General features: G+C 31.5%; 2 protein-coding genes across 11 annotated transcripts in view; one reads left to right on the forward strand and one right to left on the reverse strand.

Annotated features, from left to right (window-relative positions):
* The window catches only part of Smr (nuclear receptor corepressor smrter), a 64,539-nt gene that overhangs the window by 15,189 nt on the left and 34,102 nt on the right, over positions 1 to 15,248 (reverse strand). For all 10 annotated transcript variants that reach the window (XM_074252110.1, XM_074252112.1, XM_074252109.1 and 7 more), the window contains 7 exons: positions 13,326 to 13,662; positions 10,907 to 11,308; positions 10,172 to 10,471; positions 9,308 to 9,727; positions 7,546 to 7,902; positions 6,276 to 6,856; positions 4,240 to 4,454 (listed from right to left, as the gene is read on the reverse strand). In XM_074252110.1, coding sequence (XP_074108211.1) covers positions 4,240 to 4,454; positions 6,276 to 6,856; positions 7,546 to 7,902; positions 9,308 to 9,727; positions 10,172 to 10,471; positions 10,907 to 11,308; positions 13,326 to 13,662 — 2,612 coding nt within the window. The remainder of the gene's footprint in view (positions 1 to 4,239; positions 4,455 to 6,275; positions 6,857 to 7,545; positions 7,903 to 9,307; positions 9,728 to 10,171; positions 10,472 to 10,906; positions 11,309 to 13,325; positions 13,663 to 15,248) is intronic.
* On the forward strand, positions 1,305 to 4,231 carry LOC141533306 (uncharacterized). Its single transcript, XM_074252115.1, has 3 exons — positions 1,305 to 1,937; positions 2,209 to 2,566; positions 2,674 to 4,231. The coding sequence occupies exons 1-3, from the start codon at positions 1,694 to 1,696 to the stop codon at positions 3,668 to 3,670; spliced, it is 1,599 nt and encodes a 532-aa protein (XP_074108216.1). The 5' UTR covers positions 1,305 to 1,693; the 3' UTR covers positions 3,671 to 4,231.

A 15,248-nucleotide genomic window follows, 5' to 3' on the forward strand; every position in this document is an offset into this window, starting at 1 on the left:
CTTAAAGTCAGTGTGCTGGCTGACTGGTAATATCGTGAAAAGTGTTTGCTCAGCTTGTTTAAACCGAACAGGGCATTAAACCGAGAGTTCTTCTTCTCTTGGTGAATTTTTTCATTTCTGTTATATTAGCCAAGTAGAGTTGATACGGCTGCTACTGCTGAGATAACCTGGGGCACTTTACAGTGTGTGTTTAAGGCCTGCCGATTGTCCCAACGGTGTCTGACAACTCAACTTAAACTTCAACAAGAATACCCAATAAAATTACTATTTTTTATTTTAATATTGCTCATTCAGTATAAAATATAATTCAAAAGTACAATTATGGCTGTCACAATAATCTATACTTTTGTTAAATTGCGCGGTACTTTCTTAAATATTGACGTTTTTAAAGATATAAGCTCATCCTGATGTTACACTCATCAAGAGCTTTGATTTGAGTACCCACATGCATTTTTGATATATTTTTCATATATACATATATATATAATATATATAAATATATAAAATATATGAAAAATTGATGTGGGTACTCAAATGAAAGGTCTTGATGAGTGTAACATCGAGATGAGCTTAAATCTTGAAAAATGTTAATAATTCACAAGATACAAGGTCATTTCTTAATTATGTATTGAGAATTTTGGTGCTATAAATAACAAAAAATTTTTCTTATTGATACTCCATAAATCCTGAAAGTTTTATAATTACTAGTTTTAATTTAAATTTATATTTTAGCGAATTTATTTTCAGAATAAAAAATGATGCCGATGAAAGAAAACAAAAAGTTGATTGGCAAATATTTTCTTTTGTCATGAGGACAATCGTCCTCGGTAGACGGTAATCGGCGATGGTTAGCGATTTCCAGAGAATAAGGGCGCCGAGGGGTAAGGGAGCTTTCAAGCTCTGCCGAGTATCATCCTCTCTGGGGAAATGTGCGTAATCGTCGTTATATTCACCGGTGGTTCTCGCGTTTGTTTATTAGCCAACACGAGAAACGCTTACGGCTGGAATAGAAACTGTACCTCATGATTCACTGATGCTGATATCGATGAGGATACTCGTCCTAAAATCTACGACAGTCCTAAGTAATTACGAAGAGGATATTTTTAATTATAAAAACGAAAAAAAAAAAAAAATAAAAAAATTATTTCCTTAAAAAAATAAATAAATTCCTGCAATGTTTGCAAATTATCAAAAATATTTAAAATTGAGACACACCGCTGTCAAAAGTACACATGTGTACAACATATGACTTAATGTTACTCAAACATTGCACAAAAATTATGGAATGTAAAAGAGCGACCATGATTTTTTAAATAAATAATTGAAAAACAACAAAAATGTTGAGTTGATATGAATTAGTTCGAGAATTTGTTTAAAAAAAAAAAGCAAAAGAAAATTTAAAAATAAAATATCGCACGGTGGAACGCGAGTCTTGTACACGTGTCACAGCAACGGCCAATCTGGGCTTCGGGGGCGGTTCTTACCCCGTGAGTACTTGAGGGTTGCTGGTGGGGTGCTTCGCAAACCGCTTTTGCACTCGCTGCCGGCGTTCAAATCACGATCGCGACCTGCTTGATTACAACGTGTCCTCCGGCTTATAACTCGCGTGTGCTAAAAAACACCTTTGTTATTATTTGTTTTATTAATGAAAATGCTATTTTAAAAAATGATTTTTTAATAATTAAAAATTAAAATGTATAGTTTGTACAGAGCTTGGTTCGGTGAAGAAAATTACTCTCACTTGGAGACACTTTCACCACCTGACACTGTAATACGGGTGGGAAATGACGGAGAACATCAATTCGTGGCTCATCGTGGTGTCCTGGCAGCTCACAGCGGATATTTAAAGGCTTTACTATCAACAACTTCATCCAGCGCATCTCGTGTTACTGGAGATTCTCCAAATCCTATTACATCAGTTTCTGTTTCTTCTGTTGGTAAATATTGCTTCAAATTTTAAATATCAAAATTATAATTTTGAATTTTTTTTATTTAATTTTATCAAAAATTTTTTTTTCTTCAATTGTAATTAAATTTGATTAATTTTTTCTTCTTCAATTTAAATTAATTTTTTTTTTTTTTTTTTTTTTTTTCGAAAAATATTAATTCAATTTTTTTTTTTGATTTAAATTAATTTTTTTTTTTTTTTGAAAAATATCAATTAAAAAAAAAAAAAAAAAATATTAATTATAATTTTTTTTTAATCAGGTGGTGAAGCATTTGCTCCTCTATTAAACTACATGTACACCGGCCGCTTGGAAGTGACCCTAGACAACATCTACAGCGTATTATTAGCGACTCATTTATTGCACATGCCAGGTGCACTTGAACAATGTCGCGCAGCGCTGCTTCGACTCCGCGGTCCAGCTCCACCGCCACCGCTGCCGCAAACTTCAAGTCCAACTATCCTGAGACCAGTTCCCAACAGACTTGGGGTCGGTCCTTCTGTTTGCTGGCCCCAATCGAGTCTCTATTCATCAGCCGGGTTTCCTCTTCTTCCAAGTTTGCAACTTCCACCGAGGATTCCAGTGATCCAGAGTCCTCAAGAAACTTCAACAGCTTTCCGGTCAGTGGAATTTTTTATTTTTAATTTAAAATTTTTTCTTCAAACCAAATTAGTTTAGTTTAATTTTCAACAGCAGTTTATTTAAAATAATAATTATTCTTGCACAGAGTCAACTCTCCAGAGCCTTCATCTTCAATTTTTACACCAGAGCGAGCTCAAAAATACCGAGAGAGGTCCAACAGCCCGGTTAACATCGTGTCGACCTCCAAATTAAAAGACAAGTTGCGTGGGAGCAAGCCTGAAGAAAAAAATTTAAATAAAAAGGAGCAGGATGATTTGACTTCAGCTCAAAGGACTGTCAATTCCTCGCCGAGCACCAGCGAGAAGATATCGGTGATAAATATTGATAATTTAACGCAGCACAAGTCCAGCGGGAGCTCCAGATCCAGCAATGATTTAGCTACCACCAGTTCCAGCGGTGTTGTGCTTGATATCGCGTGTTGCGACGGCCCGGTTAAGTTTCACCGGGTTTTGAATGAAAATTACACCAAGCCAAACAATGGCTTGAGCAATAATCTAATTGACAATTTCAGTGGTGGTAATAATAATAATAATAATAATAATAATAATAATAATAATAATAATAATAATAATAACAATAACAATAATAATAATAATAATAATAATAATAGTGCTCGGCAGCGAGTGAGTCAACCAGCCAGTGCAAACTCATCCGCAGAATCCGAGATAATTGGGGAGAATGATGAAAATGGAAGACCCAATAGACAACGCTCCGAGTTTGATGAATCCAGTGTTGAGTCGAGTGAAACCGCTGGAAATTACACCTGTGAATATTGTCGTCATACTTTTAAGTCTCATTATTGTTACAAGAAACACGCCAGGAGGCACCTTTTGCCCACTGGCACTGAGAACTCCTCGGCTTCGAGTCTCCAGCGACCGGAGAATAAAAGACGAAGGGAAGTTCATCTTCTTGATTTAAATGTCCAGTATTATCCTTGTAAAATATGCGGCAGCAAATTTCCGAGCTATTATTTTGTTCACAAACACAAAAAACTCTGTCACTCCGCGACTGAAATATTGAATGCTGAGAATGAGGATTATAATGCGGATAATGAGGCCGCTGGTTGTTCTACGCAAACTTGAACGTAATTAACTAGGTATTAATTTAGTTTAATTGTAAGTTTATTTAATAAACCTGTTAATGAGTTTTAAATATTTTTTTTTTTTTTATATTTCTCAGTTTATTTGAGTGTAAGTGTAAATGTATGTTCTGAATATAAAATAAAATAAATAGAAAAATTAAAAGTTTATGAATGAACTTTTACAAGTGGTGAGTTTAAAATCAATAGAATAATAATTCGATAAAACAAATTTGTGTGTCAGTAATTATTATTATTGATTGAATGTTAAGCAAACATTTAAACGTTTGAAACGCATGATAGAACAGTAGGTGGGCTTTAGGCAATGGCTTCACTGTAATATCTGTGTTATTCGATGATTCATTTGTAAGATAACCAATAATATTAATTATATCTAATGTATCATCATCCAATATCTATTTTGCAATGATATAATTAATGTAATAACGTAGAATAATTAGCGAGACAAAGGTAATTTACAAATTTTACCTCGTGCAAATAATTAAATTAATTATCAATTGCTAATGATAATTATTATTCTGGTTAGTGGGTGAATAAATAAAATGTACTTACCGATAGACTCAATATTTTGAGCCTCCTCATCACTAGTCTCCATAGGTGTTGCGTGGTTGTTCTCTTTCTTTTTTTCTTTAGATCTGTTTGCACTAGCACTCGCGTTAGTTGCTGTTGTACTCGCGGACTTCTTTTTGTCTTTAGGCTCTGGTGTTTGCATTACCGCTTCACTACCAGTTCCGGTTGATGATGTAAATCCACTTGTATTCTCAGATCTAAAAAATTAAAATTAAATATTTATATTTTATTTTATAATTTAATATATAAAATTTTTCAAGCGGCATGATGGCCGAGCGGACTAAATCATTATCCCATTAGTTCGGTCGGCACATCTCATGCCGTGAGGCGAGGGTTCAAGCCCCGACGGTAGTTAGAATAGTTCCAACACCAACCGTCGGGGGTCGCTCCGGTAGCCGAACTGTACTGGCATGGGTTTTCTCTGTGGTTTCCCCATCGCCACTATTCCAACAACCGACCGAAACGGGTGAGGAATAGGGTAAATGCCCTTATACAGAAAGCACAAGTCGGTCCACAGCCGCATCGAGAATAATAAAAGATATGTGCAAGAATAATATGTTGATAATTGAAAGACAGTGCAAAAAAATGTTGATAATAAAAAAAATGGATAGATAATATATTGAATTGGATTATGTTGATAATAAAAAGTGGATGAGGTAAAAGATTGTGTTGATAATATAAAAAAGCGAAGAACATCATACGATGATAATAGAGAGAAAAACTATATGTGGAGACGCTGTGACAATCAGCCTTGTAAAAACCAGAATTGATATACAAGTAAAACTCATAATAATAATATATAAAATTTTTCAATGTAAAAATTATATTTAGTAATTTAATACAAAAAATTTATTTAAATATTTTTTAATTTACAAATTAAACTTTAAAACCTTTAACTAAAAAATTACATTCAAAATTTTCATGTAATACAGATACATAATTAACAAATAACCTTATATCTCGTGAACTATTGACATTTTTAAAGATATAAGCTCATCCTGGAGTTATACTCATTAAGACCTTTCATTTGAGTACCCACATCAATTTTTACATATATTTATATATATATGTATATGTATATATGAAAAATATATAAAAATGCATGTGGGTACTCAAATGAAAGCTCTCAATGAGTGTAACATCAAGATGAGCTTAAATTTTTAAAAAAGTCAATATTTAAAAAAATACAGTGCAATTTAACAAAAGTCATTATTTAATAAAACAAAATTTTCATTTACATAAAATTCATCAATTGAATTTGAGAATCCTAAATAATAATCTAATTAAAATGAATTGATAATTAAAGAATTAAGATTCGACAAAATTACATTAATTGGCAATTTAATTTGATGGAAGAAATAATTACAGTGAAAGAGGCTAAAAATAAAAGAGAGATAGAACAGGTAGTTTGCATTTTGAATGCACTATGATATTGTATGGCTTGGTATAATATGATATGATATGATACGATATTAATTAAATTCATATAGTGACTTGAACGACAATGAAATCTGGGAGGCTTGGATCAATTAAGATGATGAACAACGATTGGATTGCTGTGCAAACAATCCCCATTGCCAACAGTTAACTCTATTGATTAGCATTACTATTTTATAATAACTGATCTCGTGATTGATTCTCTCGATTCGAGTTACCATTAAAATCATTTTTCTATTAACTTATAATAACATCTCTGTTGTAATAAAAGCAAGGGCTCCTGAGTAACCGATATTATTAAATTAATCCTTTTTATTTTCATTAATGTAAAAAGTTGAATTTTTTCCATCGAACGTGAAGGTTTAATTTGTAAATTTGAGGGAAGCGATATCGCTATCGCTTCTGTGCCGAGCATGCGAATATGAGGAAGATGTTTGGACACCGACTTAGTTCCGTCTGGATGAACATTTTTATCAATAAAATTGAATTTATTATTATAATATTATTCTGGTAGATGTGCAAACAATTATTGTAATTGAAAATGAAAATATTTAATGTTAAATTGATATAATTATACTAACGTTAATTTAGAGTCCTTGGTTGCAGTAACGTCAGCAGATTCCTCTTTAGCTTCCTTTTTAGTATCCTTGGGGGCCGCCGAATCCTTGGTGTCGTTTTTGTTTTCTTTGTTGGCTTCTCTCGCGTCTTTAGCGCTAGACGTCGACGAGCTCGTCGTCAGTACACTGGTGGTCGAGGTCGTGGAACTCTGGACGGACGTAACACTAGTGGTGACGACTGAGGAATCACTCGTCGAGGAGGTGGTGCCAGTATTGCTGCTAGTGGTGGTGGTGGTGGTGGTGGTGGTGGTGCTGCTGCTGCTGCTGCTGCCACTGCTGCCACTGCTGCTGGTGGAGCTCGTTGTCGTCGGAAGAGACGAGCTGACAGTCGTCGAAGCTGACGTTGTACTTGTCGCAGTACTTGTCAACGAGGAACTTGAAGAGGTAGTCGTTGTCGTTGTTGATGTCGTCGAAGTTGTTGTTGACGTTGATGCTGCGTTCTGGGGATTTTCTTGGGTTTTCTGTTGCTGCTCACGCTGCAGTCTTGTCGTTACTCCTGTCGTTAATATATCTATCGTTCCAATGCTAGAATTACTATTGTTAACCTGTAATTTAATTAAATTATTTTTAGAAATTATTGTTGATAAATTTATTATTTAAATTGATTAAAGTGGAGCGAAAAAAAAAATTTGTGGCTTATATTTTTTCTGAATGATTTTTAAAATAATTAAGTTAATTTTTTAGTTTTAGAAGAAAATTTTTTAAATTAAATAAATAAAAAAAAAAAAAAACATGCTTGTTTTTTTTATTTTAATGAAAATTAAGTTGAAAATTAACATATTTTTGAAAAATAATTAATAATCAGTCGAAAAATAATTTTTCTATTGAAACCAAAAAATTAAATTGATTATTAAAGTGGGCCACTTCAAAAAATAAGTAAAAAAATTTTTTTACTCAATATTTTGAGGTATAAAAATTTAACCATAAAAACCCATTTTATTATATAAATACACTGGCCACAAAATTTTGCTTATATTCCCTTAATAATATGAATAATTTAATTAAAAAAAAAAAAAAAAATCTTAAAACGACTGTAAAAAAATTTTTTTCAAACCTGTATTGCTATTTTAAATTGAAAATGATCATATTTTTCAATTCTTAGATATTTTAAAATAATCTTAGCCGAAAAAAAAAAATTTTTTTTCATTAAAACCAAAAAATTAAATCAAGTATCTTTAAAATATGAAGCAAAGAAATTTTTTTTTTGCTCCACTCTAATGATTATAAAAATTACCTTATTGTTAGGATTATTTCTTGAACTACGTGTCCGCTGTCGCGATTTCCGCAACAACTGTTTATAGTTTTCAGCTTTTTTAGTGAGGTAGTAATGATGCACACAGTCTGCAACAGATTTATGTTCAAGAGATTGAGCTATCGCTCCAAAGTTCTTGGGATGTTGGAGATATTTTTCTTTAAAGAGTTCATGCTCTTCAGGACTCCAGACGTTTATTAGCTTCCGTTCGCTGTGAAGTGCCTCAAGTTCTTCCGGCTGAAGCAGCCCATTACGATTTTGAAAAGCTATTCTCCGTTGCTTCTTGTCCAGCAATAGAGGCGGTATAACAGCATACGAGCGCATCTTCTTATCCTCCATCTGTAAGTACCCATTTTCAACCAAACATTAATAATAATTGCTTACCGGTACTTATAATGGTGTTAAATGATGCCCCTCATATTTACTTGGTCTAAAATTTAACTTGGACGTTCCCATAAATAAAAAATAATTATTTTTAATTTCACAAGAGAAAAATAATTAATTTTTTTTTTTAAATTAATTAATTAATTAATTTTTTTTTTTTTTTTTTTTTTTTTTAAGGACTGCTATTTGCCATAACAGAAGAAAGATGATATTTTAGTGAAAAGAAGAATAGCACGTTACTAACCTGACGGGCAATAATGGCATTTTTTAACTCGGCTGATACTTCTTCCTGGGAAATCAGTAATAGATAAAGAATCTTCCATGAAGCATCCGCAAGTTAGAATAATTGTCAACAGAACGAAATAATAATCTAAATAGTCAACTAAGAGAAAAATAAATAAAAATCGCGACTTTGATTTTAAAGAAACTACTGAAAATTGCACTGAATCTTTTTTTTCTAATTATAATTATTATTAATAATAATTTTATAAAAAAAAATTATTTCGTTATGAGTCCATCCAACTCCATGACAATCCAGTTGCGTAGGGCTATCCGCCGTCTGATCCATAGATTAGTAGAAGACCAGTGAAAAAAATCAATGCTCTGGACTTTGTCCGGAGTCAATAATTTTTTTTTTTTTATTTTTTAAATTTTTATTTCACTAATTGCAATTTTTTTTTTTTTTTTTTTTTTTTTTTTTATCAATAAAAGCTTTTATGTAGTAGTTAATTTAAAGTTAAAAAATATTCTGGTTAAGTAAGCAAAACACTTCACACGGTGGATTAATTAATTATAAAATTAAATAGTAAAGTATTAAGCTGAGTTAATAAAAAGCCATTATTATTTTGTTAACAAGCTATTGTTTGGACAAAAATATTTTTAGAAGCAATAATAATAATTTTTGTTATTATTATTAAGCAAAAGTTATTACAGTGAATTAAGCTATTAATCCGTGAGTGTTAGAATTAATGAAAAAAAAAAATAAATAAAAAATAACAAAGCGGATGATTAGTTGGATAAAGTATTAATAGAGGAGTTTAAAAAAAAAAAAAAAAAAAAAAAAAAAAGTACCAGGGATATCAGGATAAATGGGACAGAAGATACATTGACGACATTATCGCGTAGAAGTTCAGTAACGTGCCTTTCTCTTCACTTCTCCCAATTAATCACCTTGAGATAGAAATATTCTTAACAAACAAATAAATTTTGCCTGAACTGGTAATAATACTCCAGCTGTTATCAACTGGCTGCTCTTTACTTATTATTCTTGACAATTTATTTATTAGAAAATAAAAATAATTATTTTTTAATAAAATAATTTAAAAATTAGAGTTGACAATTAAAATATAAAAAGTAATACCTCTTGCTCCTGAAGACCGTCCATTATTTCTTCGAGATCAGCTTCACTCTTAATTCTCGCACCAACCCTGTTGAACCGTTCTTTGTCCTCCCTCTGTTTTCGGAGCTCCGGGAATACCTTTTCGAAAAACTCGCGGTTCTTGGTCTCCTTGGACTTCCTCTTCTGCGCGGCCTCCAGCCTGTCGATTTTACGGTGCCACTCTTGCACGAGGACCGCGTAGGTTTGCGATTGCTGGAGCTGGAGAGCCGCCCGCTCACTGTGCTCTTTTCGTAACCTCGCTACTAGTCTTGCTTTCATACACGACTGGTGCTTGGTTTTGTTGTCTTGGTAGATCTTTGTATCCGAGGGCTGATTATACAGCGGCAGTCTTACTTCAGCTCCTAATTTATCTAGCAGTCGATGCGCTTCTTCCGCCTTTTTCTGAAAATTTTATTAAATATTTTTATTTTAAGTATAATTGGATAATTACTTAGCAGTGATCAGCAATAAAAATTTATCTGATTAAAAAAAAAAAAAAAATTACTAATTGGACGGAAAAATTTAGTAATTTTTAAGAGTTAGTCATTTCTTTTTAAAGATATAAGCTCATCCCGATGTTACACTCATCAAGACCTTTCATTTGAGTACCCACATCAATTTTTCATATATTTCATATATTTATATATATTATATATATGTATATATGAAAAATATATCAAAAATGCATGTGGGTACTCAAATGAAAGCTCTTGACAAGTGTAACATCGGGATGAGCTTGTATCTTTGAAAATGTCTAATTATTAATTTGTTTTGATTAATTTTTAATTAACAAAAAAAAATCCGTACTGCTGATGACTGTTACTCAAAAATAAAATATAAACTTACTCTATTTTCAGCATAAATTTTTTGTGCTAATGACTGATGTTTTGGTTGGGACTGTTCCTCAACCGGCCGTTTAAGGCCACTACTATCCAAAGGTTTGCTAGCAGCTTCTTCAAGCTCAACCAGCTTCCTCCTTAGCTTCCCGATTTGAATTTCCCTTTTGGAAATCTCACGATCGACTTTAGCTATCTGCTGCAGCAAATCGTCCTTGGTGCTTCGAAACTGGGCATCCTCTTGATTACTCGGCTCCGGTAACGTCGGTGATATCGCTTCCGTCTGAGGGGTGTACGCTCCTGCCGAAGGCTGCTCCTGACAATAATGTTATCATATAGTAATTGCATTAAAATATCTTTTGCAGTATCCACCACTGGTTCGTAGCGAACCACCGGTATCAACGCAGATAAAACAGAACTAAGGGTAAAAAGTTAATCGATAATGAGGGTGGTTTTGCAGATACCGACTGGCAGAATTTACTGCAGTCGGAAAAGTTTTAATTTTCATTATTGATAGATTATACAATAAATAATTCACATGCTAAACTGATAAAAAAAATTAATTTTTTAACATAAAAAATATTTTTGCCAGACAAAATTTTGTTATTTTTATAAATTAAACTCTAAAAAACAATTCTTCTTAAATTAAATTAATTTTTTCATCAGATTATTGAAGAAATTACTAAATTTTTGTTTTTAAAAAATTATACAGAAGAAAAAAAAATTAATATAATCAAGAACGCACCCGAGTGTCTATCCTGAGCGGTTGAGGAAGCTGGACATGTTCTTGCTTGATGCAAGGATCAGCAGCAGGAATAGTTTGAGCCATAAGCTGGGACTGAGACTGGCCTAGTCTAATTTTTTTAAAAGGTGGAGCATCCTGAAGTGTCGCCATTTCGACGGCCTTGCTGGTGTACTGGTCAGGTGTCTGTTGCATGGGCATCAAATTTCTCGGGTTGTTATTCCTCGGGCTGATCATGTACTCAGGGCCGATAGTCAGCTGAGTCGTCGGGGCTCCCGAGGCAGGTGGAAGCAGAGATATTCGTGGACGGTCGCCCCGACTATTGAGGGCGTATTCATTCCCTCCGATACCCCCAACCTGGGACACCGGACTGCTGCCCACGCTTATTGCCACCCTCTCAGATGCCTGCAAATAAAAAACTACATTATACATTATGCTTCAATTACTTTCTATCGTCTTTCATTTTATTACTGACGAGAAAGACTTTTTTTTTTTTTTTTAACTATAGCTTCTGAAAGATAACTTTTTTCGTCGCTGCATTATTTCAATCAGACGACTGGGGAACAACGAGCAGGAGGAGACGCGAATAACGATCAAACGGGAGTAATAATCGGCAAAACAAGATATACCAAGCTATACTTTATACTTCTTCTTATCACGCGACCGTCAAATTATATCGTCGGAGACTTTTTTTTTTTTTTTTTTTTCTCAGAAGGATTTGCTTCAACAAAACTGCTGTAATGATAAACTGGAATAATTCAATGTTACTTTTCGTGTGAAATGTGAACTGAGATTTCATTAATCACGCGATAGGCCTCTAAAATATTTTTACTTTTTAATACAGAAAATTTTTAAATTTCTTCTTGGAAAATTTTTATTCAATTTTTTTTGTTCATTTTAAAATCTAATCAAATCAATGTTACTTTTTATATAAATTTAAATTAAGCAATAAGTTTTTTTGATATTTTTATTTTTAAATAAAAAAAATTTTTTGAATAAAAATTTAAAAAATTTCTTCTTTAAAATTTTTAAAATATTTATCAATTTTAATAAAAAATTTTGTTCATTCAATCTTGAGCTACAATTTCATTAATCAGGAGATAATTCTAAAATATTTTCATTTTTTAATACAAAAAATTTTTAAAAACTAGTAAATTAAGCTACTAGACGTAACGGGATACATGTAAATAATCTTAAAAAAAAAAAAAAATGTTTGACCAGATTAGACTTTTTTTAGGCAGAAAATTGCCTGGGTGCATCGGTGTGGATTCCAGTAGAGTTTGCGCGACTAAAAACCACTGGCGATCAATGGAGGGGAGAGGAAGCCGCAACAACAATCAGACCAAGTGGAATAGACCGAGTATGAGGGATAGAGATGGATACCAGCCGCCAAGAAAATACAACTTTCACCCGTGCTCGCCCACGCGAATCGCCCACGCCTTTTTATCGAAAACTCGTGTCTAAATCTATCAACGGCAACCACTCGTCTACGCACTATTGTCGCTGGTTTTTATTTTCTTTGCGGTCATTCAAGCACATTCTCCTTCATTTATAAATATCTAAAAAAAATTACCGTTAATTATAGTTTATATTTTACATTTTATGATTAACACAAGTCCAATCGCTGCTGGGTATTCTAAAAAAAGAGTGAATTTTAATGATATATAACCTAATTAATTGTATTTTTCACTAACAGCAACGATCGGACCTCGTTAATCTGAAAAAGTGAAACAGAATAATTACTATTGAGTCGACAATGAAACGAACTAAAGTATCCTCATCAATAATTGCATTTTAATGGGATTAAAATTAACATAAAGTTACAATTAAATTTGATTAATAGGGAGGCGGAGAATGAGTGGTACTGACTAATTCATTTCCCAAACAAGGCTTAAAAATTTTGTTTGATTGAGCTATATAAATAATTAATAAAAATGAAGTAAAAAAAAATTAAGTGTCATTTAGTTGTAACTTGTGAACTATTGACATTTTTAAAGATATAAGCTCATCCTGATGTTACACTCATCAAGAGCTTTCATTTGAATACCCACATGCATTTTTGATATATTTTTCATATATACATATATAATATATATAAAATATATGAAAAATTGATGATTGAAAGCTCTTGATGATTGTAACATCAGGATGAGCTTATATCTCTAAAAACGTCAATATTTAAAAAAATACACAGCAATTTAATTCAATTTTTTATAGTTGACAAATTAATAGAGTCACACAGTGATTGCTAAAAGGTTGCTACTTTTTATAAAATAAAAATTCAGTGATTCAAACTTAATTCTTAGTATCATACGCATAATAACATTATTATTGTTATTATTGAATAATGAAGGGGGAGGAAGAAATATGATATTCTAGTATCTAGTATATTTATGTATTATTTATAAATGAATATACGTACATTGGGGGTAGTATTTCTATAGGGATCTCTGGTGTAAGCCGCGGCTCCTGGTGGAGGTGGCGTCTGATTGACAGGAGCAGACGGTGCCGGTGGCGGTGGTGGAGGCGGATAAGAGTGTACATAGCGAAGAGTGCTGGGCACTGGCACGGTGACGTAATTACTGCCGGGAGAACCGGTGACTACCCCTGTTACGCCAGAAACACTTCCGCTCCCGGGTGGACCCACTGCCCCTCCAGACGATGGTGTACTTGGTGCACCCTGGCCGCCGTAACCGCCGCCTACTGTTCGGGGTGACACCGGACTGCTGCTCTTGATGTTTATGTAATTCTGGGTAGGCCTGTAACAATTCCAGAATAATTAATCGTGTTATTCATTTCACTTTCAATTATTAATAATTTATTATCATTATTGAAGGCTAGGGAATGTTTTAATTACTTCATTCTTTGGATTATTTTTTGGATAATTTTAATTCGTTTGATAGATTATTTAAAATTTGCTGGTTTTAATTATTATTAATATTGATTTAATTTCATTTATTTTTAATTAAAATTTAATAATAATTATAGTTTATTGATAAAAGGATTTATTAATATTTAAAAAGCTTTATTAATTTTTAATAAATATTTATTAATAATTAAAAAATTATTATATTAATTTAAATTAAAAGTGAGAAAAAATTTTATTTAAACACTTTTTATATTTTAATCAATATTTTTTTTTATAAAAAAAAAATATTAGAAATAAAATAAATTATTAAGACTTTTAATATTAAAAATAATTTTTTAAATTGTTAATAATTTAAATATTTCTTCTCAAAAAAAATTTATTAAATATTTTTTTAAATTTAATAAATTAATTAATTTATGAACAATTAATAAATCTTTCGATCAGTAAAAAAAAAAAAAAAAAAACCCAGAAAGTATATAATATATTATACAAGCAACTTTCATTCATGTTTTAGTGAATGATATTCCACCAGCTTATTGACTAAATATATTTTGTCCTAGTACAGTCTTTTTTAGGTGTTCGCGATGCGTGACCTTTATACTAAGGTCGCACCACGCCCCTATATAAAACGAATATTATATTCGTAGAACAGCAATATAAAAATAAAATAATAAAATAATAAAATTGATTAACAAATCAAGATTATATAATAATAATAATATAAAATATAAAATATAGACCCTGATAGTCTCTCAACTCAAAATAAATTTAAATAAAGCATCAGGATGATGTTAATTAGACACATGCAAAGCACCTGTGATTAGAAAGTTAAATATATTCTTGCAAAGGTCAACGATCCCAGAAACAATGCACGGTTAATTTTGGCGGTAGACACACACTTACAAAAATTCATTTTTTATTTATTTAACTCTAAACTAATCCGTCAATTATCTCCTCGACATCCTAAGTCTGTAATTAAACGTCAGGATAACGGAGATGTTTTATTCAGGATTCATTATTTATTTGCTACCTATCCGTGACATTAATCTCGCCTTTGTTTTATTTAATTACGCTAGAAAAATCCTAAAATTGATCTACAAAAATGTTATTTTTTTATTTTTAAATCTTAATCACGTTTAAAAAATTTTAATATTATAAAATGTGGATTTGAAAATATTTTTAATTAAAATTAATAACATTTATTGCAAAATTTGATTTTTCATAAAGTAAAAACTAAAAAAAAAATTATTATTGAAAATTTGAATTTCTTGCAAAATTTAAATTTTCTCCAAATTTTTTTTTTTTTTTTTTTTTTAAGTTTAAATATTTTTTATCATAAAAATAGAAAAATTCATTAAAATACAAAATTTTAAATAATTTTAAATATTTAAAAAAAAAAAAAACTATTGAAATTTTTTTTTACTATTGTGATTATGATTTTCAATTAGATTGTATAAATTAGGTGAAGAAATGTTA

This window comes from Cotesia typhae, unplaced genomic scaffold (genome assembly GCF_013202065.1).
Source record: "Cotesia typhae breed Kobodo isofemale line unplaced genomic scaffold, CoteBio_Ctyphae contig_83, whole genome shotgun sequence".
NCBI classification, from domain to species: Eukaryota; Metazoa; Arthropoda; class Insecta; order Hymenoptera; family Braconidae; genus Cotesia; species Cotesia typhae.